Below are 26,258 nucleotides of genomic sequence, written 5' to 3'. Positions count from 1 at the left end.
AGCATGTTGCTGTTGTGAGAGCTCTAATCCACCTCTGTGTTGCTGAAACTCTGAAGAAAGAACAAATATGTGACTCAGTGTTAGGAGTTTCAGAGATGAATCTGTTGACATGTTGTTTGTACTCATCTTTTAGTCCTCTTCACTGATTTGGTTTCGTTTGTGCGTCTGTGGAACTTCCACATAAAGATCACCTTTAGAGAAGTTACTAATAAAGCTGAAGAAACGGATCCACTCTGTCATTTTTGGAAATTTAGCAGACCTGCCAAAATCTGGCCGTTCCTTCTGCAATTCTTTTTTTCTTTTTGTGACATTTATTATGGGACTAGGATCAGTAGTTTCATCCTCTCATGCTTGTAGACTTTGCAGCTGTGAGTTCTCTGCTGTACATCCTTCTTCCTTTTCTCACTTATGTGTGAGGGGAAAAAAAGAGTTTGAGATGCAGCTGATTATCACGGCCAAAGTGCTGAATTTATTTCTTTTAATTTGCAAGTTTAAAATTTCAACAATTTAAATTCTTTTTTATTTCCACTGAAAATTAATTTTGTTTGGTTAAGAATACAGCATTCTCATAATTTGTCAATTAAACTGAAAAAGGCGATAATTTTATTATTTAAATTGGGATAAAAAAACATTCTTTTGAATGAAGATCCATTTATAGATTTGTGAAGAATATAAAAAAATCAGGAGTGTTTTTTTAATTGATGCTTTGTGTGTGTGTGTGTGTGTGTGTGTGTGTGTGTTTTTTCTAACCCGGGACTGGTTAGACGTTGTAAATTACAGGTATGGGTTTTTAGCAGGATGTTTGTGCATTTATTTTATGGAAAGTGCCTGAAAAATGTTAACTTTCTTGTATTTTAACTGCTCCAAAGATTTAATGGTATGCTCATGTAACATGTAACGGTAGTAAAAACCACGTTTCTAGTCAGACTGTCCTTTGAAAGTCTCCCAGGTTGGTTCTTGTACAGAGGATGCCAGCTTCCAGTTCCACATCGGCCCTGCCTTTAAAATCTAAGATTTTCCATCAATGTAATCAAATAAAAAATATTTTTTGCAGTCTCATGAGAGATATCTCATTATATATCTCATTCTTATTAGATATCTCAATATATTGAAACATTTTTTTTAAGTTGTGCTTTTGAAACAGGTTGTCCCTGGATTTGATGGCCCATGATGCCATTATTCACCTTCAACTATTTGATCTGAAGGAGCGAGAAGAAGCTGTGCTATGCTACTGCTAGTTTTAGCAGAGTTCTACTGGGGCTGATTACGATCTCTTTTCAGATTATTCCTGGAGAATAATTAAAGTGCCATAACCATCAATACTTCCGCCGTGAAGTGGTTCCACTTGAGTAATCTGGATCTAACCACATTGGGTAACCAATGCTGCTGATGGGCAAAGAAGGTTAATCTTGACCTTTTTGAACATTTAAAAACATGTTTATTCTGTATTCTACAGAATCTTTTGGTGAATGTTTTAACATCACCCCACCATGAATATTAGGGAAGCCAATGTTGACTGCGGATGTGAGTGAAGCCCATTTAGTATTTTCAGATGCCCACTGACTGACTGAAAAGGAGCTTTTCATCCATGTTATATTCAAAAGTGTGCAGTTTGGGAAAGAAGAACTTAAAAGGATTTAATCCAAAAATGTATTTTTTTTCTTTGTCTTTCTCTTATTTTTTTCTCCATTTTTCCCTCTATTTCTAAACCACAAATATCCTGTGACATTTTACGTTTTTGTCTGTCTCTCATTTACATCTTCATTGCTCTGCAGTGCATGTTTTCCCTTTTCTTCTCTCCATCAGCCTGGAAGCGTCTTTGTCTTGTAGTCAATTTGGCTCAGTCTTTGTGGCTAATAATCCACCTGAGCAGACCGACCATCGTCAGTATATTTTAGTGATGTTTATGTGAATATTTTCAAGAAAATAATGGGAAATGGGACAGCATTGTGGGTTAAGAATAAATCCAAACACTTTGCAGCCTGAACGTTTGTCTTCTCACCATCACACGGTAAGGTGACACTCAGGAAGTTGAAACAAGAGTAGGACTGGAATGTCAAGACTGTATTGTAACTGGGTCAGACCCTGACAGACTCTAAGAGATTGTAGGAAGATATTTTCTGTTAAATATGTTTATAGAAAAACATTTATGCTCGTCTTTGATTTAAAAAAAAAAAAAGATTTTCAGCCCGAGTTGCTTTTGGAGTCTGAAATCTGTTTTCAACCCGTTGATATCTGATCCTCAGTAAGTCGTGGTGACAGAATAAACAGCCGTTCACAGATTGGAGTGTATAAGGCACCAAAAGGACAGATCTGACATAAGTCAAGTTTTAAGCTGAAGGCAGTTCAGATGCTGTCTGGTAAGCTGCTCAAGAGAACTCCAAGCAGTCTGGAAGTTTGTGTTTTGTCAGTTAGAGCCTCCAGGCCACACGCAGAATGAATGTACTGATCGTACTATGAGGTCGCACACACACATACAATTCTCACAAGGCTTCTTTATTTTGGATTCCTGAAAATCACCAAGCTAAACACCTGCTAAATGATACAGTTATACAATGTGTCTCTCAAGATTGTTTTTAAATGGGCTATATTCCAATTTTACTTGGTATTTAGTTGATTTGAAAGCTTTTCCTTTTGAATTTGAACAAGGAAAAAAAGCAGACAAGTTAAAGTAATTATTCTCCCAGGGCTGCTCCCATTGAAACGACGTCTTTCTGGAAAATCCAGTTCAGACTAAAGCTGCAGTGGCAGCCGGTTCAATATTTGATCAAATATCAACATGTTTATGTGTTGTGTAAACCTAAAGCATTGTGTCTATTTCAAGGTTGAAAGTTTTGTATTTCCTATTTTAAACTGAAGTGAATTCCATGTCACCAAACTTTTCCAGTTTGACCTCATCAGGATAAAAAAGACTCACATTTCTGCAATATGTGCAACATTTTTGTCACAGAAAACGACCTTGAAGGCCGCCACAATGCAGACTTTACTACAGTTTCCTTGAATCAACAAGTCTATTTTATCTTTGTTGCTCATCCGGGATTATTGACTTTTAAACACTTAAATCTATTAGACATTTGGGTTTTTCAGCTCAAACCGGTAATTCCAAATAACCTTTTTCTCTTTGTTATTCAGAATAAATTAAGTTTACAGGAGGCTAATGTTCACTAGATGACAGAAATCATACAATGACTTTTAAAAGGTTTTCTTTGAATATTTTTTTGTTGCTCACTGAGAGACTCTTGGTTCTCCAATAGCTCCTTTTTCTCACACAGTGTTTTCTTTCAGCTGCAGGGAGGGAATGCTAAACAGACCTTCTGGCTTTGTTTTGTCCGTTGTGACTCAGATTCACGTTGACCCTTTTGTAGCACCACAGATCCTCTGTTTGCTGTATATATTTGAATTTAGATCGTGATTATTTTCATGCATTTAAATTCTCTTTTCCTTGCAGCCGCATCACATTTTTCGCTCTAGATTTCTACGATGTAATTTTAAAAAGTTATTTTCAACAAACGAACAAATTCTGGCATTTATTTGAAATGGTGGAACTGCTAAAGACAAAAAAACACATTTGAACACAAAGTAAACTAAGGTGATTAGATAAAGTGGTGTTAATTTGGTTTAATCCTCATAAATCTGCATTGATGTCAGATTTTTAGACTTTCTTTTAGGATTAGTTTTACAGAATTCATCCTATTGTGTTTGACACAGTCGGTCCTCTGTTTCTTTTTGTTCGGTCTTCACTCTTTAGCTTTATTCTTATCTTCCGTACCAATCGAGTTCCTTCTCTGCTGTCGTTTGTTTTTCCTCACAGATCACTCAGCAGTCTTCATTTCTGCCCCCAGCTATGCTTTTGAGTTTCTCAGTTGTTCGACCCGCTGAGAGAAGTCCATTTTGTCTGTGACGTAGGCCCCTGATTTTGAAAAAGGCAGCGAAACTGGGCGAGACCCCTGACCTCTGACCTTTCACCTCTAAAGCTCAACAGACCCCCCATCATGGGCTTAGCAGCAATCCAACTGTGAAGGAATTCCCCAAGTTAGGAGTCTGACTCCATCAATGTCTCATGGGTTAAAGGCAGGAATAAACTTTACTAGATTCATGTTGAGGGATCAAAAATGCAGAGAAAAGGCTGTTTTGGATCAACGTGCTTTTGATATAAAGACAAATTAAATTTTCTGTCTGGCAAATCTCCACAACAGACACTCATTAGTTCTGGTTTTCGTAAAAGCCATGGTTGGATAGGACTGACCTGCTTATGAAAGACGAATTTATGATGACAAAGTTTGACAGATCCTTGTACCTCCTCCTGACCTTTGGAATGACTTGTATTTTGATGTTCTGATTGGGGTTGTGCAACGTCTGGTCTGTGCAGGGTGGTGAGGAGAAGCAGATCTGTCCGGTCATCATGAGCACCCTGGCCTATCCTGACCCCGTCCCTGAGTGCCAGCTGTTCCCCAAAGAGGCAGAAGAGCCCGTGGAGGAAGAAGAGGGCAGGGAGCGGGAATCTGATAGAGACAGTGCTGTAGAAAGCACCCAGGGATCAGACACCTTAGACAGGCTCACCAGACTTGGAGATAAAGAGGAGACACTGGGGGAATTGTTTTTCCCCGGGGAGAAGTAAGTAACCATCAGGTTTAAAACGTTCTTTTCTGTAAAAGGTCCACTTTGTGTTTTGTTTTCATGCTGAAGACTAAAAATGTCTTCTTTTTTTTACCTTCTAACTTAACATAAATTTAAAATAAGCATCAGTTTCTACTGATCTACTAATATTTTTCCCATTTTCTGCAACTTTTGCCAGGAAACAAAGTGTATTTACAAAGATATTAGGAGTTTTGTCATTAATTTAAAAAAATGTAAAAGTTCTCCTTTTATGTGAACTATCTTTTCAATTTTGCTCATAGAAATGATTAAAAATATAACTATGAAATCTAACATTGACCTTTCTTTTTACAGGGCTGGGCAGACTAGTATCTCGGTGACCTCTGACCTTTCGACACGTTCTTCGGCTTCCCTGAACGAGGAGCAGTTTGAGGACTACGGAGAGGGGGATGACCCAGACTACACTCCCAGCAGCCCCTGTCTGGAGGACGAGACTCGCACCAACGGCTGCTCTGACCTCGGCTCATCTGTGCCCTCAAGGTGGGATACCCCTTGAAGGCCATACCCCTCCCCTTTTAAGCATGCCTTTTAACATTACAGAAAACCTTCTCCACTCCATTATTATTTAGGAGGTTGATGATTAATCTCAGCTGTAAAACATTTTCTGGTTTGTTTGTCTTTGCTGGAAGTTGTGCACAGTTTTTCAGCTCCTAAATTTAAAGGATAAGGACTAACAAAAGGATTACAGCCAGAAACTTGCTAAACCGAACACCTGGAATTCATCTTTCATAACTCAGGAGTCCATATTTGTCAGTTCGGATCTGTATTGACAACATTTTGGTGTCCCTTTCAATCCAAATGCAACGGTTGGAGCTGCATAAGTCTGCACGGTTCACTTATTTGCACATAAATTTCTGACTGTTACCATTGAGAAAGTGATTGTTTTTGTTAAATCTTTACCTGATGGACTCTCTCCCTAAAAGAAATCTAAAATACTCTAGTGTTGCTTTAGGTCCAATTGGCTTAATTTATTTAGGTTTCAAAAAGTAATTTAATTTCTTTGCCTGAAGGGCTTTATTGCAGCTAAAGTAAAAGTTGCTTTGAATGCTTCTTTAATCCAATGTATTTGAGGTTACCCTTAATTTGTGTCTTTTAGAAATGCTTGCAGCGTTTGACCAGAGTAATTAGTCTAATAATAATCCGTTAGATGTTTTATCAGGATTTAGCTTCATAAAAGCTGGTTAAATATCGAAGCAGAGATGCATCAATCATCAATGTCAAATACACTTTTAAAACTGACAGAGGTGAAGTTTTATATTTACAGTCCCACTCCGATCACCTTTTGATTTATTTTAATAAGCTCTTTTTCATTTGGCATTTTTCCATCTTCTCCAGATTCACAAAGATTTGAATAAAGAAATACTTAGTGATGCAATTTTAAGCCTAATTTTTGTCATACATTTCCTCATATATCAGAAAAATACCACAAGAACATGTTAAAAATGTTACTATTACTATACCTTTAGTTTCTGACAATCTAAAGATATTTGATGAGAAAGACAACCCTGGGACCAAACATTACGGAAGTATAAAAAAGTTTTCTCCAACAAAAGAACTGAGAAAGGAACTTTGGAGTGCAGGAAGTATGCAAACCTCAGTAAAGCTTCATGTATTGACAGGATGCTGCGTACAAACCTGACACTTCCTCCCAACGTTGTGGCAAAACCACAACAGCAGGTTCTTGCAGCACATGGCTCCAGCACACTCATCACTGCTCAGAGCAAACGAAAACTCTACATCTGACTTTTGCGTCTGTTCGGTTTCTCAAAGATTAAGCAATGATGAAGTAAAATGTAAAAGAGGCTCTATTTAATTTCATGCATTTTAGTTTCCTCTCTGCTGGCTCTAGAATTCCTCCCCGACTGCAGGAGTGGAGGGAAGGAGTTCTTGCCCTGAAGGCCACATGAATATTAATCAGAGCCTTGTTCTTAATGGGATTAAGCCTTTCATCTGATAGACTGTCAATACAGTTCTAATGCTCCTTTGTTGCATACCAAACAGACAAAACTCACAGAATTGGGCTGGCAAGTTGATTTAAAGTCATAATAGAGAAGCAGATTTATGACAAATAAGAAAAAGGAGGTTAATGAATCAATATTTGTTGATCGTCTCCATGCAGTCCTTTCCAGATGATTTATTTGCAGATTGGTTTATTTGTTGGTGTAAGGAGGGTTCTCTCTTGCTGTTTGTCTGGTAAAGTTTGTCTGTTTGTTCACAGCGCGGGCCAGACACCACGCAAAGTGCGGCACCATTACGCCGGCGAACTCATGGATGTCTACTGTTCACAGTGCAGCAAAAAGGTCAACCAGCTCAATGACCTGGAGGTTCGCCTCAAACACCTCAGAGCGAACAGGTAACACGCATGAAAATGTCAAACTGCTATGTGTTTGTGTACACAGCACGTTTCCTTACATGACTGACCTGACGGGCGGAAGTGCTCGCCAACTGAAATGTAAATTTAAGACATGATCTGCAAAAACAAACTTGGGACTCAATCCCCAGTATCCAGTATCCACTATTTTAGACTCAAATGTTAATCTTCTTTTAACAGATAATAAAACTTGTCTGACCTAAATGCAGAAGAACTTGTTTTTTAAACGGCGTAGAGTAAAACAAGTCATAAAGCAGTAAAGCGATAAAAATAAAATAAAATAAATGCAAAATTGGTAAACTTTTTAAAGTCTTTTTCAATCCTAAATCAAAGTGTTTCCTGAAATGTGGCAACATGGTGTCAAGGGTTCTATGTAACAACAAAGTGTGCCAAACTTAACAGTTCAGTCTTAAATCTGTCTGCCTATTTTTATTTATTTAGAACTTGGTTATTCAGAATTATTTTTTGACAAAAAACTCAACCAAAGAGAAAGAATACAGCCACTAAATGTTCTTCCAGTGGTAGTCTCTCTCTCTCTCTCTCTCTGTCACACACACACAAAGCCGCGCACACACTCGGATGCTAATGACTTGTTATGTAAGAATATCTGCTTGGTGCTTACCTTCACAGCCACCATAAAGACAAAGCTATTCCTGGAAACCAAATCCCTGCAGGTCACCATTATTAGCTGTCTAGCTTACCTGAAAACTCCCAGCCAACAAAAACACAAACAGAAAGACTCATTAGGAAACTATTATTCTGGGTAAAATATTTAATTAATATTGAATATGATTTAGGAGTGGAAAATGATTTATTTTTAGGAGGAAAACAGATCAGAATCATAGTTTTCAACAGCAGCTTTTATAAACAAAAGTAAAAGAAATGCATACATTCATATATATCAGTATATAATATCAACTATATTAAAATGGATTATTGTTTGTGACTATTTGAACTAATGAATCTCTGTGTTTTATTTTATATCGTATTTTATTATATTTACTGTTTTATTATATTCATTTTCTATATTTTATATGAAAATACTGTGATTTGTGTGAAACTACTCTAAAGAAATTCCAGTTTGTTTGTTTTCGTCTCTCCTGTACTTTTAATGATCACATTAAATGCAGTTTTTTTTAATGCTGTTTTTTTTGTTTTTTGTAGTCCCAACAGAAAAATCTCCAGCACGGCCTTTGGAAGGTAAGAGTGCTGGACTGTCTGTGCCCCTGTATGTATGCCTTCAAAAACTAACGTTTCCTTTCTGATGCTGCTGTATATGCTTGTGTCATGCATGCTGCACTGTTTGTATTTGTGCCGTCTGTAGACAAACACGCCTGACAACAACACCGTCAAACACTTCATTACTAAAAAGTAATTTAGAAAACACATATAAGGGCAAATACATGCGATCTGATCCTGAATTGAAAAAGACTTTTATCAACTTTGAAAGCAGCAGGCATTTTTGTCTGTGCATCGCCTGGATTCTCTTCTCTTGATGAGATGTCCCCTGTTGCTGCTTTTGTCTGTTGTAACCTTATATACTGAGTTATGGGGACACTTAAAATGGATCTGTCAGGCCTGATCTATGTTCTTAATAAAAACTTTGGCTCCCTCTCCACTGGCATCTGTGTCGACTTGGATCATGTCTTCCACTTTTTTTGCTCTTTGTCCATCCTCTTGTCCTTCCTCCTCTCCTCCTCATCCGCGCTATGTCCCCATCTCTCGGTAATGAAGCAGTGCGCTTGCCTCTGTGGAGTCATTCTGTCACATCATGGCGTGGATGTCACCGTTGTTCACAGTCAGAGACCCCCACACCTCTGTTGTGTGCTCGGCTGACTGTTTAGTTCGTTCGATTTCTTTTCCTTTGCCGTCAGTCTGACTGGAACTCTGAAATGCGGGTGTTTAGTTCTCTTCACCAGAGTCAGGTTGCTCATCTGTTTTTTGAACAGGCAGCTGCTTCACAACAGCAACCTGAGCAGCAGTAACGGAAGCACAGAGGACCTTTTCAGAGACAGCATTGACTCCTGTGACGTCGACATCAACGAGAAGGTAGAAAAGCATTCACATTTTCTTCATCTGCACATTCCTATCTGTTTATTTTTCATTTTATTTAAAAGAACCCTTATTTAATCAACTCTTAAAACAAACCATCTGAATGAATAAGATCTGATTGTCTGAGGCACTGAACCAATCAAAACAGACAATTATGATCTGCTTACATAGATGGACTGACTCAGCCTGACTAATCCAGAACATTTTAGACTGGAACAACATTTTAAACTTTAGTGGGGGTTTTTGTGTGGGTTTAACCCCTTCATGGCTGATTCTAATTTCAATTACATAAAGAAATCTTCAATGTTTTCCGAATAAGGGGATGCCAAATTAAGGACTAGTGGAGTCCTGGATTTAATGGTACGTTGGGAATTAGTGACATGCAAAGAATTGAAACATGATTGGACAATTTAGTGGTTTTTGTTGTCCAAACTTACCCTCCTTATTTGATAATTCCTTTAGCTTTTCTCAGAACATTCAGATGGAATTAATTACAATAATATCTATATCTAGTATTGATTTATTTTTGGAAATCCCATGCTTCAGCTTTTTGTTGCATTTCTATCAAACATATTCTCTTTATGGCAGGTGAGTTCTCTTGAGAAGAAGGTGGCAGAACTGGAAAATGAGATTGTGATGAATGGAGATCTCAAGTCCAGGCTAAAGCAGGAGAATACACAGCTAGTACACAGGTAAGGGGATAAAATGTTAGACTGTATAGCCCGGAGTCTGAGAGACCCCTTATAGGTCATATTTGATGCAGTATCTAAAACAATTTGTGCGACATGGTTTGTTTTCTCAGAGTTAATGAACTGGAAGAGCTGCTCAAGGACCAAGAAACCCGAGCAGAACAAACTCTGCAGGAGGAGACACGGAGGCACAGGGAGGCCTACATCAAGATGGAGAGGGACAAAAGCACGCACATAGAACTACTTCACAGTCGGTGAGAAGCACATGCACACAAGTACAAAATCCTCTTTTGGTACATTTTTTATCAGAATACCAGCTGGCAGAAACTCGTTACACTTAGTGGGCAATAAATTGCACAGTTGCCCATTATCTTTTTTTTTTTAAGTCGTGCACTGACAATGTTACTGTTGTCACTTCTTTTGCGTGTGTTGGTAGAAGACACCACAAGAGGGCGCTAGAGAACACTTGGACTTGAACCTCCAGGTCCCAGGATGTTAACAATGTTTGCAAAAAATTTCAAGTATGCAAGACGGAAGGCACAAATATTTTCATGGCCTTTGATCACAGGCTGAGACATGACTGATATGTCTAATAAAGTCTTCAAAAGTGACAGTAATGATTTGACCTGATGAACTCTTCTTTTTTTGACATGTTTTAAACCATAAGGACCCCCGTATTTTCATCAGGTGTTGCTAACATGTAAAGATAAAAAAAAAAGCAATATGTAAAGACCCGCACTAGGAGTTTTTGTTGGTTTAGTCTACAATTTCTTTGAACAATTGTCGGATTTTATCATTTAATTAATAAATGCACGTTATCAAAGGCTTCCTTTTTTATAGATTTTCCTTTTAACTACAAAGCAACAATCCTGACTGTTTTATCTAATTTAGGCTAATAAATCAGGTTCTGCCCCGTGGTCCCATTTATCCCCCAAATGCATCGACTCTTTTTCTAGAATTACAGAGCAAAATGGTGGCTGTGGTAAAAGAGCTGGTAGGTCAGGGATCTGCAACCTGAGGCTCTGGAGCCCTGTCACCCCTCCATAGTGAATCTTTGGCAGAAGAAAATTAAAAGAATACGATGTTTTAAAAGTAAAGTTTTGGCACAGGAAGTCTCTTATTTTTAAAAGATGTCATACTAGCTTCTGTCAAAAACTACTCCACTTTTTGAAAAAGTGCTAGTCTCTCTTTCTGTTTTTATTCATGTCAAATAAGAAATATATTTCAGAGTTATTATAAAAAGTAATGTAATGAGTGCATGTGAATGAATGTAAAAGTAAAAGTTTTGTGGCTCCTAAAAGGTTTAGATGAGTAAGAAATGGGCCCAAATGACTCTTTTACTGCTAAAGGTTGCAGAAACCTGCTGCAGGTGAGGCGCTTGAAGGATTTCCTAGCACTGACAGTCACAACTCCCAATGACAGTGCAATGAAACTGACATGTTATCCCATAAATCCGTGCAAAACGGAGGATTTAGTCCCTCCAGACACGTACAGGTATACGTTACGGGGCTGAAGGAGCTTATTGAGCCCTAAATAAGCTGACATGTCAATATGATGTGTTTACAACGTTGATTTATTATTTAATGTCAAGTCCTGAACAGTTTGGAATGTTTTTGTTTTTTACCAGCTTCTTCCGTTACTGTTAGACATCAGAAAAACAATGGTGTCAAATTTGACCTACTTTGCAACAGATGAATGTCTCTGCCACAAAAACATTTAAAGTTATTCAAAATACATTAAAACAGTGCTACTTCCTTGCTTCTTTGTATAGGGTAAAGCAGCTGGAAGATGAAAACATGGAGATGTCTCTTAACCTGTGCCGTCTGAAGTCACAGACAGAGAAGCTGGACGAGGTGAGGCTTTTCTACTGGACGCTAAGCAGCTCTTATTCCAAACTTCAATCATTTGAAAGTCCAGCTTCATTTTTACTCTGCAGGGTGGAGGTTCCTAAACAAACCATATTTTTTGTAAATTCTATTTCTTTTCTTAAATGTCAGTTTCCCCCGAATTTAAATTTAAAACATATTGCCGTCATTAGGAATCATTGTATTTACCACGTAAATAATTTCAGTCTCCAAAAGCACACGGTAAATGAAATAATGCATGTAATTGTTGAAAGGTATTCAAAAAGCAATGTTTAATGAAACAAAGACATAAACGTGTGTACTTTTCCACCCTCAGGAGAAGCAGAGGATGACCAATAAGCTGGAGGACACCAGTCTGCGACTGAAGGATGAAATGGACCTCTACAGAAAAATGATGGACAAACTGAAGCAGAACAGACAGCAGTTCCAGACAGAGAAGGAAGCCATGCAGGAGGTGGGGGAGGGGGGTATTTTATACAGTCATATGCAGAAAATAAGGGGGGGGGGTGCATTTTGTCCACTCTTGGTGGCATTTTATAGTGTTTTACATTGTTTATTTCAGCTCATAGAAAAACTCCGCCATGACGTTATGTAACGATGTAAATGGGTCTATCCATTGTTTGACCTGCAGCTAATAGAGGACCTGCGCCGAGAGCTGGAGCATTTGCAGCTCTTCAAGCTGGAGGCAGAGAAGCCCGGCCGGGGCCGCAGCTCTTCCTCTGGACTCGCAGACCTCAGCTGCAGGACCAGGGAGGTAGAGCTTGAGCACGAGGTCAAGAGACTCAGGCAGGTATGGACCAAACGCTTCGTTCGTTTTACATTTTTCTGTCAGGCTTGATCAGCAAGGGAATTTCTTTTTTTTTCTATGGTCATTATTTTTTTTGTGCTGATTTCAAAAACTGCTGATCCATTGAGTTCACACGTTTTTGCTTGTCCAACAAACGTCAGGGATCCTTACACAAACTGGAGTTTATGTGCTCCCTGAGAAGCAGGTGAGCTAATTTCATAGACCAAGGAAGACCTTTTGACATTTTTGTGTCTGCAGAGACATTACAACAGAGCAGATTTAAGTGGTACATTACCAGGATGGCTGTGGGTCTGATAACCAATTATAATGTTCCTTTTTTATAGCAGTGCTGTCCTCAACATAGCCTACGACACGACTTTAGTTTTGACCTCAAACTATGGAGCTTAATTGCAATTTTATTACAGCTGCAGATGTGTGATCTGTGTGTTTTGTCAATCATTGATCATCAGGATTGCCTTAAAAGTGACATTTATCTCTAAAATGTCTGGTAAAGTGTGGCATAACAAAACAACTGATGTTATGTTCAACCCAGAAAAGAGCAGGGACTTTTTGCTAAAAGATTTAGCATCATCATTGCATTTTAGATTGTTAAACTGTAGGCAGTTTGCCTCTGTCTCGTGGAGTACGTTCAAAGCTGTTCTTCAGAATAAAATCAATTTACATCCATGCAGCTATTAGCAGATAAGAAGCCACACATTTGATTCAAAGCAGCCAAAAATGGAAAAAGGAAGAAGGAGAGTCTGCCTGAGTGGGCCACCAAAAAAAATGACTTGGTGACAAATACTACAAATTAGACCAGTTTATTTCAGATGTAAAATGAGTGACTCAACCCAGTACAATCTGGACGGAAGTCACTCTTTTACTTGCCTCTGCACATGTTTCAATATTTCTATGTGTGTGTCCAGTCGTTTACATCCCAGGACTTTCTTCCCCCTGAATTCCATCAGCTGCTGTTATCTGGGGCTCGGCTCTGCCCCGACGTCATGGTAAAATTGCTTCTGCGCCTTTTGACGTCCCGATTAACCACTAATAAAAACTGAGTAACTCAAACTCGCCCAGACTACATTTAGCAATTCCCTTGTTGGAGGCCAAAGAGAAAGAACAAGGGGAGAAGCAAACTGACCCGATCTCAGCAGGTGGCTTCAATGTGCAGCTTTCATAACCCAACAGACAAATAAGGGAGCCGTTAACATGCATAACCCATGTTACATCCAGATTAGAAGAGCATTGCTGTGTCTGCTGGTACTGAGCTCTGTGTTCTGCTGTAATGTTGAGTAAGGCTTAAGTAGTGGCTGTCATTTTTGATGTTCTTTTGTGTTCTTGTGTGTCTGACCTGTTCTCGTTTCCTCTCTCCCTCCCCCTTTTTATTTTTTAGGAGAACCACAAACTGAAAGAACAGAACGACGAGCTAAACGGTCAGATCCTCAGCCTGAGCCTGTTTGAAGCCAAGAACCTGTTTGCCACGCAGACCAAGGCCCAGTCTCTAGCAGCTGAAATAGAGAATGCTTCCAGAGACCAGGTAAAATCCAACACGAGTGTTGCTGGCTGGGTTGGAGCGGTTCTTGGCTCTTAACTTTTAAAGTTTCCTCACAAACATCAGTTTTGTGCAAAGCTGGATATAGACAAGGGATGCCACGACACCCCCCCCCCCCCCCCCCCCAATGTGACGGCCTGCAAAAATCCAGGATGAACTACAGAAATAAAAATGATGGGGGAAAAAAGCCAAACATAAATAAACAACAAAAATAATTATATTAAATATTAATGGCAAAAACGTGTAAGGATGCACGGACAAACAAATGTTGCCTCAACAGAGCACAAGCTGGTGTCTTGCCAGTGTGCCGGTCCCAAGCCCGGTTAATGCAGAGGGAGTGTCAGGAAGAGCATTCAGCATAAAACATATCAAATAGTTTAAAGAATCAAGATCGATTCATGGATTGATGAACTGATAAGATAATACTGTGGTTTTCTAAGCCTTTTAGGGTCTTTAAAAGGATATGAAACGCCAAACTTTCAGCACACCTAGTTAGACTAGCACCGGCTAGCCCCAGTGGATGTTTTTCTACTGCTGATTCACAACAATTTGAATAAAGAGATCCTCAGAAAGGTTATTTTAATCTTAATTTTCTTTTTATGTGTCTTCCATCATAAGAAATATGCTGCAAGAACATGTAAAAAAACGCCAAAAACACAATTTTTTTTTCTAGAATGGATGTTAAAAAGTTTTCTTTGTCATCAAAATTAAGCAAAGAAAAACAAGCTCACAATGAAAATATTTGTTAGGACGTTACAGCCATCAGTTGCAAATTTAACTAAATTTGCAACTGATGGCAGATGTAACGAGACACAGTCCCCATAATTTCCTTATAGCAACAATAGAAATAATTGCTGTCTTGTTGTAGTTGTTTTGGCTTGCGTAGATGTGTGCAAACATCACTGATGAACTAAAATGAAGTCTTTGACATTTTTCTGCAGTTGATGGATGCCCTAAAGCAGCAGGAGGAAATCAACATACGTCTGAGGCAGTACATGGACAAAATCATCCTATCCATTCTCGATCATAACCCTTCCATTCTGGAGATCAAGAACTAACAGCGGAGAACCTGCAGGAAAACGGTTCCTAATCTCAGGCAAAGTGGGCTTTTTCCAACTGCCTGATCAGAACCTGCAGGCAAGTCAGGACAGGAACCTGTACAGATGAAAGACAAGGTGAAGCGGACTCGGTCTCGCCCGTGACTGTTCAGTGCTTGTTGTATTGGGACTTTACTCTCAAAGGTGAAGTTAAATCTTCAGTTGAGGTAAAGGGACTTAACCAATGCTTACTGCCTAATAGCTTAGAAACTGTAACTGTTCATCTCAGTCTCCAACTGTATTCACTCTGTGCTCTGAAATGTGTTTGTACTACTTTGGTCTAATGCGAGGAATTGATAACTTTTACGCACACATGACTCGTTTTCATTTAGAACTGACAGTCAGCGTATGAAACGGGATGTGATATACTTGAACCTAAATACTGGAATACAGTAACATCTACTGCTGTAATAATGGGTGTCTAATTCAGAAGCATCTTTTTTTTTTAAATATATGCATCAACACATTTTGGAAAGTACATTAACATAAGTTAAGAAGCAGACATGAAGGCGAGAAGGCGAGCCCGCTGCCTGAGCTGCAAACCAATATCCATCGTGGAGGGGTTTTTTTTCAGACTGCACTTATTTAAACAAACGTGCTTAAGAAGACTGAAGGGGATGAGGCAGATTTTATCAGAATAAAATAGAAATGCAAAACAATAAACAGCACAATTGTTGTTGAGGTTAAGTGTGCTGGCGAAAAAGGAATTTTGTAAAGTCTTTGAAAGTGCGATGAAGGTGACAACTTTATTTATAATCTTAATAAGATGTCTTCCAAGGAACCTTGCAAACAGCACTTGAAGTGTCAATCATTACAACAGTGAACCTTTTCACAAAGAAGTGTCCCTTAGTTGGTTAAGACTGCTGCTTTATGGCACGGACGTGGCAATCAGGGAGGGTCTTTTAACTGGAACTTCCATTCTAGGAGCTGGCAAAGCCAGAACTGAAAACTGATTTTGTATTTCTGCTGGAGTAATTGACCCAAACAATGTTGCACAGAGGAGTCGTGATATGAATGTACTGGATGTGTGGTGGATGTACTTTGGACTGATTGAAAGGCTTTCTGAAGATCTGTTCTCAGTGAGGTCGACACAGATTCTGGATGGAAGCGCGCGAACAGGAGACTAAACCTTTTTTTGGCTAAAAACATGATTAAGTGAAACCCAAATAACTCCCTGAAACTAATGCTGTAAATATCATGAATGTACAACTTCACAGTTTAGTTTCTATATGATCAAAAGATCATTCAAAATAAAAATACAGTCAGATTTCACATTAAAACAAAGAAATCTACAGTATTCAGGTGTGTAGGAGGGTGGGCATCTGCTGTATTATGTAACTATTCTTAACCAGTTTTGCGTCCTTGCACAAACATTTCGTTTTGTTTGCATGGTCCTTTTCTTTTTCTTCTGTCTGTGCCTTTTCAAGGACATTCTTCAAGATTGAGGGTACATTCTGTCTATATGTTTTTGAACTGTAAATGTACTTTGTATTCATGTGCCACTCACTGTTTTTCTCAAACTGGTACTAAAAAAAACTATTTTGTACTGTTTTATCAAGAAAAGGCTACCCTTTTATTGCATAGAAAGGAATGCTTTAGCTGTACAGCTCAATGCTTTATATGGTACTCAAGCCAGATATGTTTTGTGAGTAATTATAACATTTTTCTCTTTTCATTGTTTTTTTTGTGTTAGTTTAAATGCGCTTCTATTCATTTCATTTTAAACTGGCTTTTTACATCCTGTCATCCTACTTATTTACTCACAACTATAAGCAATATTAACTTATTACAGTACTTTACTGATTTGTGTTTGGTTTTTCTCCACAAACCTGACCTCTCAGTAGTACTTGGTGCCATTAAAGATTTGAATCAAATCAAAGGGTACATCCTGTTGAAAAAATTAAGTCTCCGACTTCTGTTGCTCTGAAAGGTTTTCATGATAAAGTCTATTTGCCACTTGAATCTGCAATAAAAATTGCTTTTACGGTTCTTCTGTCACAACGGTGTTTGAATTCTCCCTCTGTTGTGTGGACTGAGGGGGAAGCAGGCGGAGATAGATTCTTATGTTAATAAAACCAAAAAAGCAACCTGTCATATGTGCACGGCAAATTATTGCTTTTTTTGTTGCTTGATTTTTGTCTAATTTTAAGATTTAAGTCAATGAAAGATTATTTTTATACTTTTACATTATCACAAAACATCAATTTGTAATATTATCAACCCAATTTGTATTTTATCCGGGCGGGGACCAGCACAGGGAGACCCAGATCTGCCTGCCCCCCCCCTTCTGGCTACATATGTAGGCAGTAGGTTATTGCCCAACAACTCACACTAGATTCAGCTCATTGCACCCCTGGGAAGCAACCCCTGGTTTCCCACACACCAGTCCTGCATGCAGCCAATGGAGCCATCCAGCAGCTTTTAGATTGATTCTGCAACAGCAATTTGCATTGTTTTGTTTAATTGCTGCTACTACAAAAAATGTTCCCCACAAGCAGTAACAGCCTTACCAACAATGTTTTCTTCTTTTAGGATTAGATTACAATTAGTATAATCAGTAAATAAAGTTTTTTTTTCCTTGTGTTGAATGTGTAAATTCACTCAAATCTTTATGCTAATTTTTATTTGATTGATTTTCAAGCAAGTATTCAAAACAAAAAAATACCAAAGTAGGCCAACAAAAGAGATAAACAGATCAAACTCTGAATAATTAATAGTGACTTGACTGGAAAATTTCAAGTAAAAGAAATCCATTAACATCCACACACACACTTGGAAATGACATAATTACTCAAAATAGACATTTGTATTTGTGTGTACGTTAATGAAACATTGACTCCATTAAATGGGAAGTTTGTCAAAAGGTGTTTAAATATTTGCTTTAAAAGTAGTGGAAGGAATGAAATTTATATCATCCCACTCCTTTACTGAATTAACTTATTTTATTATTCATTTACATTTTTGTTATATCATAGGACTTTCTAAAGTTCTTGAGTAGTTTAAACGTTCAAAATTAGGTTTGTGCTCAGTTTAAGTCGCATCAAGGTTCAAATCTTTAGCATTTCACCACTGAAATTGTCGTTGCATGTTTTGGTTTGTTTGGTTGCTACATCAATCAAATGATGGCGCTTCTCATCGGCGGCCAAACCTCCACCCAAGACTTCCCAGCGCCGCTCGGTTCGGACGAGTCCATTTCATCTAAGGGCAAGTGATATTTTACAGAACAATTATAAATTTAATTTAACCCTCATTTTGATTTCTTGGAATGTTTTTCTCTCGCTGTTGTTCTTCAGAGAGTTTTAAAAAATGTCTTTTTCACAATCGACTTTGCTGTCAATCACAGCTAACTTGAGCTTATGCTAGGTGCTAGCTTAAACTTTTTGCTGAAACTACTTCTTGCAAACGAATATCTATCAACATTTTTGAAAGTGGACAGTAATATTTACTAGATAAACGTGTCGATTATGATTTGCTTGCTTTGTAATTTTCTGTTTTATTTGTGAAATCGAAGTTTCAGTTGCTTTGAAGTTGAACACGGCTAAGAAGCCCCCCAAAAAAGATGGAAGTCCGTTTAAAACGACTAAAATAAAAAGCCACTGATGAAAAAAAATGTTGTTTAGGTCCTTAATGTTTTAAAATTTCCTTTCACCCCCATGACTATACCCTGAGGCAGTGTAAAGAAATGTTGTGTTCCTGTTTACAACCAAACTAATTGGAGCTTTTAAATCGTTGATGACCACTTTTCCACTTACATTTAAATTTACAATTAATTTATTTATTTATTGTCCCCATTGTGGGATAAATGAAATGAAATAAGTTTTTTTTTAAAGAAAACTGCAATTGCACACGTTTGTGATGGATGATAAATATACGGTAAACCTCAGAAGTTGATCTGTTCCAAATATATATACAGATAATTAAAAAAGAAGTGCACTTTAAGAGCCAACCCTCAGATTGACAAAGAAAAAGAGAATGACCTTTATTTGCATGAAAAAACATATGCATTCAGTGAAATAATTTGAAGAAAATTGAGTTTAATTTTTGTCCTCAAGTTATAGTAAAACTAAAGTGACTAAAAGACTAAAAAGAAACATATTTTTTAAACAGGGGAACTGAACAATTTACATTTGTTTTAACAAGAATAATTTCAATCTTTCAATACATTGTTCATTAAATAAAAATGTAATAAGCATACGATAAGGCTTTCCTTTAACACAGCTATAAGGAGGCTAAAGTGAATGAATAATGGACACAATGCAAGCGCTTTGAGTGACTTGAAAAGCGCAGATAAATCCAATCCATTATTATTATTAAATAAAAAACGTTGAGAAGAATTGGTGACAAAAGGACACAAATTTTCTTATAGAAAAACAAACTATACCTTTAACAGCTCTATTAGTTTTCACTGGCAGAATGCTTTCCTTCAATGACCATTTTTTAATGATTAAAGAAAAAGCCTTTTTACACAATCACACTTTTTCCATCAAAATAATTGACTCCTTCAGTGCAACATTTCTTTTTCTTTATCCCGTGTTTTCCTGACCTACAGTCCAATCCGGTCCATCCTCATATCTGCTCAACACGGAGCTTTCAGTAGCAACGTCAAACAAAAAAAGCTGTAAAGAATTGATAACTATTTCTTATATTCACATTGCACTTTATCTAACCTTATTGTTGATGCTTTAAAAAATTATACTTCTTGCAAATATGGTACCATTAAAAAATGTGGAAAAACAGACATTTTAAATGAATAAATTTGAATAGAAAATAATTCTAAAACAGATTTATCTTAAAAATACATATATATATATCCTCACTTTTGTGCTACACTTTACAGTTTTCATTTATCTAAAGAGTGTTTTAAAAGAATCTAACTGCACAGCCCACTATAAATCAATAAATACCTGATTTATTTAAAGAAGTTTATATAAATGATTCCTATGTTCATTTTGTTGCCCATTTTGACAAGAACCATTAGTATCAACTGAACTACAACTACCTTTTTAATCGTATTTTCCCCAGAAACTTAATTGAGGTCATTTTTTTTGTAAAAGCGGTAGCGGCTTAACCTTATAAGATTCGATCAATTAATGTCAAACTGGGTCATCTAATCCTCCTGCTGATTAAAAGGTTTGTTTTGCTAGAAGTTTTTTTTTCCTCTCCCTCAGCCTCGCAGTGAAAGTCATTTTGTATCACAGGTGACACAATGCCCCAGACTGGTCTGAGCTATGAGAGGAGAGAGCATCACAGCAGCTGGAGCACCAAGCGCCTGGTCAGCAAAGACAGCAGAAGCGCAGGTCTGATAAACGGCGTAGGTGTTCGAACCAGCGAGACTGCAGCCGCTCGCTCACTGTACGCTCCCACACCTCCATGTGGACCTAATAGTTATATTAATAACAAGAGCAAAGGTACAAAAAGAAAACCTTCATCTGCCGCCAATGAACTGGCAGCCGGGCGTGCAGGCGGCGTGTTGGACGTTGGTGTGACCGGGGTAAACGGCGTTGCTCATTCCCACGAGTTTGATCGCGGGAAACCGGATCACTGCCCTTTAATAACCTCAACGCACCACGGAGGAAGGAAGACCTTTAAACACAAGAATAAGGCGAGGTGAGCCAGCGTCATGCACACACAGCAGTGCTTTACCGAAGTCATGCATCACGATTGTTTGAGCGGTTCAGTGACAGGTGGGGGGGGTTACACAGAAGCTGCATTAGTTCCACTAAATGGAAGACTGAAATATTTCCAGTGATACCTACTGGATTTGAATGAGATTTCTTGTTGTACTTGGGTTGTTGACATTCATCCTTAAGCTTCAGCTACCTTTGATCAGATGTGTATTAATATTGGAGCAGATGTGAAGAACTTAACTGCACGTCTGTGGACACATCTTTGTGAGTAAAGCATTTAGAGATTTTCCTCTCAAATTTACCCTAGACCCTGTTTGGATTAAAGAAGGACTGCTAAAGCATTTTCCAGTAATTATTCTTGAGTTGCTTATTGATTTTTATCTACATTTGTTGCTCAGAAACTATTGCCTCAACAACATGTTTAAACAGTTTATTACGTTTTTGTTCCTCAAAACTGAAGTTTAATACCTTGAATCTTGTCGTAGGAAATGTGAATTTACATCAGCAGTCACCCCATCCAAAGAGGAGGAAAACTGGGAAAATGATATCCAAGACGTCCGTCTCCATAACTGGGAAAAGATGTGTTTTGGAGTTAACCCTTATGGTAACAGAGAGTCCGTCATTTTGGCACAACTCCTCCACACAGCAGGCTTACTGAACTTAAGTACTCAAACATTTAAAACAGATTTAGTATTATTGTATCTTGTATGTAATTGATTTTTAAACTAAAGTGCATTTTGGTTGGACTGTAAATTTCCTATAGACTTTGAAAAGCAGATGTTTGCAGCCGGGTCATCACTGGCTGTGAGGTGTTTCTGCAACATACTGATATGAAACAAAATGTCTGTGGTGCAAAAGTATAAGAACAAATTGGTATAGCACATAAAGGTTTAGTATTTTTAAAACATTTGTGTATTTCGAGGTAAAGAAGTGGGACAGAATGGTTAAAAAAAAACAACAACTTTTTCTAAATATTTAGCTTTTAAAATGTGCAATTTATACCGAAACATTTGGACAGCCATTTCTTAAAGTTAATAAATTTAAAAAGTAAAAAGGTAATAATGACAGAACGAGCACAGAACAATTGATGAAGGTCGTTTTTAAAGACAGATGCTCTTTATAACCATTGTTAGAGCTCTCCCTAATGTGTAACAGATTAATAAGAAATAAATATGGATATTAAAAAATGTTGACTTTGCTTCAAAAACCTTTATTGTTCGGTACTAATCTAACAGGAAAAATGTTAATGAAAAAAAAAGTGTTTTTTTTAATCAGTTACATTTTCTCAGGCAGAATGAGGGGGACGGACACATTTTATGTACGGAATAATCTTTTTTCTTCTTTTTTTTACTCAAAAAGTCTAAAACTTTTCACTCTAGTAGAATAGAATAAAACTTTATTGATCCCACAATGGGGAAATGATCTGGTTTCCATAGCTCTATTAAAAACAGCAGATGGATAATATATAACACAATAAGGACACTTAAAAAAATGAAAATTACGGGGTCAGCAATGTTTATGACATGATGTGCCAGTTTAAACATTTCTCCTTAACAACTGTGTTTTCACAAACTGTAATGTGATTTCTACAACAAAAACATTTCCAATATTTCTGCAGTGTTATTTAATTCACAATCATCAGGTCAAATAGCTTTATTAAACATATTTTGGCATTAACTAAAAAAAAAAGTGCTTTGTCAATTCCAGAATTGACAAAGCCTCTTGGATAAGAGGTGAAACGTCTTCTAACTTTAAAACCAAGTCCAGATGACATCCCCTAAACCTGCTACAATGGAACCAACCTGGATGAATGACAGTCTTCATAGACATTAACTGGATGTGTCAAAAGTAATTGAGCTTTCAAGATTGTCTATAATCAACGTGAATAACACCTTTCCACCTCCTTTAAATGTCATGTAAGTAGAAAGTGAGCATCGTATTTTTGGAAGTGACCGCTGCTCTGTGGCTCTCCCAGGTCCTGAGGAGTTGCTCCACTTTGCTGTGCGGGGTACGACTCTCACGCAGAGGGTCGCCGGGGAGCTGCCAGCAACAATCGACTACAACCCAAAGGTGCACCACCCGCACCCCATCAAGTGGTCCTGCTACAGCGTTCCCTCAGAGCCAGAGCAGTTTGCAGACGCTGACGACTGAGCGTTTGCTGCCAGACATGGCTGTCAATACTCTCAAACAAAAAGAGGCTGCTTGCACATGGTTATTCCACACTAGTTAATGGTTTAACTTCCATACAAAAATTAATTTCATTAGTTGAGTTTGAGTATTAAGTAACATGATGCTGTTTTTGAGGCTAATGCTGTAATATAGAAACTTAAGTTCAGGAAAGTTTGTTTCCAAGTTTTATTTTGAAATGCTTTACATTTTTTATTAGCGGCTAAACTAATAATAAAGCGTTTGTGCTGTTTAGGTCTTAATATTTTAGTTACTTTCCCATATTTAGATGGACTTCTGTGTTCCCTTGCAGGTACTGTTTTGTAAAAACAATAATTTTATTTGTACTTAAATTTTTTAAAGTAATGTTTCAAAGAGCTGTAAAGCAGTTTTAATATTTTGAGTGGGTTGAAATACTTCGATTGATAAAAATCAGTTGACTATTTGTTAATTAACTGCATTTCTTTTATTGAAAATATTCTTAAGGTATTATATAAAGAATCATAGAAAAAAATAGTGATTTGATTTTGTGATCGCATTCAGCAACGTTCATACAAAAATTATGCCTTTTTTTCCTAACAGAATTATTTTATTTATTTTTATTTTCACAACTGCAATAAATCAGCTGCTGTTCTAGGTTTTTGTGCATTTTTCCTTTTTACTATAAGTTCTTCTTTCAAAGGAGTTGTGTGTGCCCAGTTCTGTTTACGATGCACCTCTGCCATGTATTCAGACAAAATAAGAGTTTTTTGGGCCTAAATGTTAGTTAAATCCTTGCACTATTAGAGGGAAGTTGCAGCTTTTGACCACTAGATGTCAGAGTTATTCCAAAAAATCCAGCCACTGAGCTATTTCTTCACAACTTGGGGAGTTCAATGGGTTCATTCTGGAAGAATTGGAGGACACAAGCTCTTACTTGCACCCTTGTAGTAACCTCAGTTTGAGGATGGGGTTGCTGGAGTCAAATAACCAAAAATATGAAAAAGAAAAATGTATATTTGCTACAGGTTTGTTAGGGGAAATTGTTGTGCTACTCTTTTTTTTTAATGCTTTTTTCCCCCGTAGTATGTGAGAAATGCTGCAACATTAGAGGAGTCAGAATCAAAGCGCTGAAGTAGCTTTGATTCATAAACTCCTTTGTTGACAGAGGGAAATATGATGACAGGAATAGATGACAGTACTGCTGTGCTTTTTGTGGAGTTGGCAAAAAAAGATGTTTAAAGAGAGAGGAAAAAAAATCACTTAGTGGATCTTACTGAACAGATTGAGCCTCACACTGTGAAATAAAAGGGTTTTTATTCGTTGTATTGAGGGTTAAAGATGTGCTTGCAGAAGAGGAAAGTGTTTGGAAACTTGTGAGTGATGTGAATCCATCTGTGAAAGTAAATAATTCTTTATTTTTTTCTCCTTCCACTAATCATCCCTAAAAAAGGAAGGAATAATTACCTTGTAAAAGTAGAATTCATGGCATTGGCTAGCATAAAAATTTACAGGTGTGCACATTAACCTGGTTAGCGAGTGTGAATGCATTGGCATGCTTTGAGGATTTTTCTTTGGCTGACGATGCAAGCTTGTTGGTCTTTGTTAGATAAACGCAGGCGCGGCTGCTCGTCTCAGCGCCTGCAGAAATGTGGCGGTTATTTGACCCAAAGCTGAGCATCACTTTGAATTTGCTCTGTCTCTGCAAACTTGTCTTGACCTGAAACAAAAAAATCGACTCAATGGCAGAATTCCCATATGCCGTGTCTTTGATCCTGTAAATATTTGGGTCTGTGAATAAACGAGAAAAAAAAAAAGTTTTATTAGTTTGAATTAAGGCTGATTCAGTGTTTTTTTGTTTTTGTTTCCATTGTATTTAGACCTCAGGAGCTTTTTTTGTGCTTTTGAAGCGACTTACTAAAAATGTCTTCACTAAGTCAAAGCCCCCCCCTAAGTGCAATCTGGCTGTGCACAAAGCCCATCTGTTATTGATTGTCACTGGTGTTCACTTTTAGCTTTGTGAGGCTGCTTGGCATTCATAAATCTTGATTAACAAGCACTCAGAAACATGGAGTGGATTGCCTCGGGGTTCCAGGGATTTCCATCGGAGTGCAGAAGTAGCAGAAAGAGTCTTGCGGCTTCGCAGGGCGAGCATCAGAAACCTTAAGGTGAAGAGACGGCTCCTCGGATCCCGCGTGTTGAAATCCTGACGAACCCCAGCGGAACCTTTACCCCAACATTTGGGAATTGGGACAAAAAAAGGCCGCCGCTGTGGGGGTCTGAACCGCCCGGGTCCATTTCACAACCGCCACGTGCCTTTTTGTTTCAGCTCTTTACCCGATGATTTACTTTCAAACGAAAGCGTGTACATTTGTCATGCTTACAACCTGTTCAATGTACTAGTAAAGCACAGAGACCTTAGCTGTGGTGGTTTTCTCGTGCTGAGTTGCCTCTGGGAAAACACATTTGGAGCCACATTTCTAAAATCTGAGTCACCTCCAGGTTGCTTTTTCTTTTTTTCTTTTTTTTTCATCTGGTTACCATTTATCATCCAAATTGATTTGGTAACATTATGGTTTGTTAAAATGGTATATGGGACAGATGCAGGAGGTGAGCAGGAAGGAAGACTGTGGTTGGCTCAGCCCCCCCACCCCCTGAATACAAAACAAATGTGTTCTGGTTGTGAGAAGACGTTTCATAAGAATTCATCAGGAAAAAGACTGAGTTCATATTTGATGATTTTCTGCTACAGATTCAGTCTAAACTGATAGCTTTTTGGTTTTGGGGGTACAGTGATACCATATTGTCTATTTGGGTTATTTAGGCCAAATCTGTCACATTTCAATTAGGGGGATTCTTGAAGTTTCTTTACTCCATGTCTGTGCGCTAAATTGTGTTTGTTTATTTAAAAAAAAAAAAAAAAGATTACCAAATGAAAAATGATTTTAAAAAAAACGGGAACCAGATCCTTCCGATTTAATTTCATTTATCGATGTTCAGTCCAAATGTTCTTTAATCAGTTATTATTCGACCCCACATCATAAAAACATTAGGTGCAAACAAATATGGGCCACATATTCAGCCTCAATATTCATGCAATGCATCCTAAATACAAAAAAACATTCACCAAAAATGAAACCATGGAGATAGAGATGGGATTATTGGTTCAAAAAAAGTTATTAACTGACAATTTTTTAAAGTAATAGATCTTTAATTTATTTAAATTTAAGGGAACATTTCAAATTCCCCCTGTTAGCTTTCCAAAAACTACAAATATTACCTGTGTAGACGAACATGCATGTAAAGAATGAGCTGAATGTTCATGTGAAGAAAGGGTTAAATGCATACTATGAGTATAGCCTCTGGTCCTTCATCTTCCATCTAATGTTTTCTTGGTCTGCCAGGTTTTCTAGA

At 37.7% G+C, this 26,258-nt stretch overlaps 2 protein-coding genes across 4 annotated transcripts in view; both read left to right on the top strand.

Annotated features, from left to right (window-relative positions):
* Positions 1-17,164, top strand: part of rab11fip4 (RAB11 family interacting protein 4) — a 45,283-nt gene extending 28,119 nt beyond the window's left edge. For 2 of the 3 annotated variants that reach the window (XM_023955549.1, XM_023955539.1), the window contains exons 2-14: positions 4,370-4,614; positions 4,951-5,136; positions 6,875-7,009; positions 8,192-8,227; positions 8,977-9,076; positions 9,668-9,771; positions 9,882-10,022; positions 11,540-11,621; positions 11,950-12,087; positions 12,265-12,423; positions 13,347-13,427; positions 13,817-13,960; positions 14,917-17,164. In XM_023955549.1, the coding sequence (XP_023811317.1) occupies positions 4,403-4,614; positions 4,951-5,136; positions 6,875-7,009; positions 8,192-8,227; positions 8,977-9,076; positions 9,668-9,771; positions 9,882-10,022; positions 11,540-11,621; positions 11,950-12,087; positions 12,265-12,423; positions 13,347-13,427; positions 13,817-13,960; positions 14,917-15,033 (1,635 nt within the window). In that variant the 5' untranslated portion in view covers positions 4,370-4,402 and the 3' untranslated portion in view covers positions 15,034-17,164. The remainder of the gene's footprint in view (positions 1-4,369; positions 4,615-4,950; positions 5,137-6,874; positions 7,010-8,191; positions 8,228-8,976; positions 9,077-9,667; positions 9,772-9,881; positions 10,023-11,539; positions 11,622-11,949; positions 12,088-12,264; positions 12,424-13,346; positions 13,428-13,816; positions 13,961-14,916) is intronic. The other variant, XM_023955542.1, reaches the window with a different exon arrangement.
* Positions 17,165-18,032: 868 nt separating this feature from the next.
* Positions 18,033-24,677, top strand: LOC101172876. The gene is made up of 4 exons (XM_004065685.3): positions 18,033-18,276; positions 20,271-20,679; positions 21,185-21,303; positions 22,675-24,677. The coding sequence occupies exons 1-4, from the start codon at positions 18,192-18,194 to the stop codon at positions 22,848-22,850; spliced, it is 789 nt and encodes a 262-aa protein (XP_004065733.1). The 5' UTR covers positions 18,033-18,191; the 3' UTR covers positions 22,851-24,677.
* The last annotated feature ends 1,581 nt before the right edge of the window (positions 24,678-26,258 follow it).

The sequence above is a fragment of the Oryzias latipes genome, chromosome 1 (assembly GCF_002234675.1).
Source record: "Oryzias latipes chromosome 1, ASM223467v1".
NCBI classification, from domain to species: Eukaryota; Metazoa; Chordata; class Actinopteri; order Beloniformes; family Adrianichthyidae; genus Oryzias; species Oryzias latipes.
The sequence above is the reverse complement of the archived record's forward strand: the minus strand, read 5'-3'. Positions and strand labels throughout refer to the sequence as shown.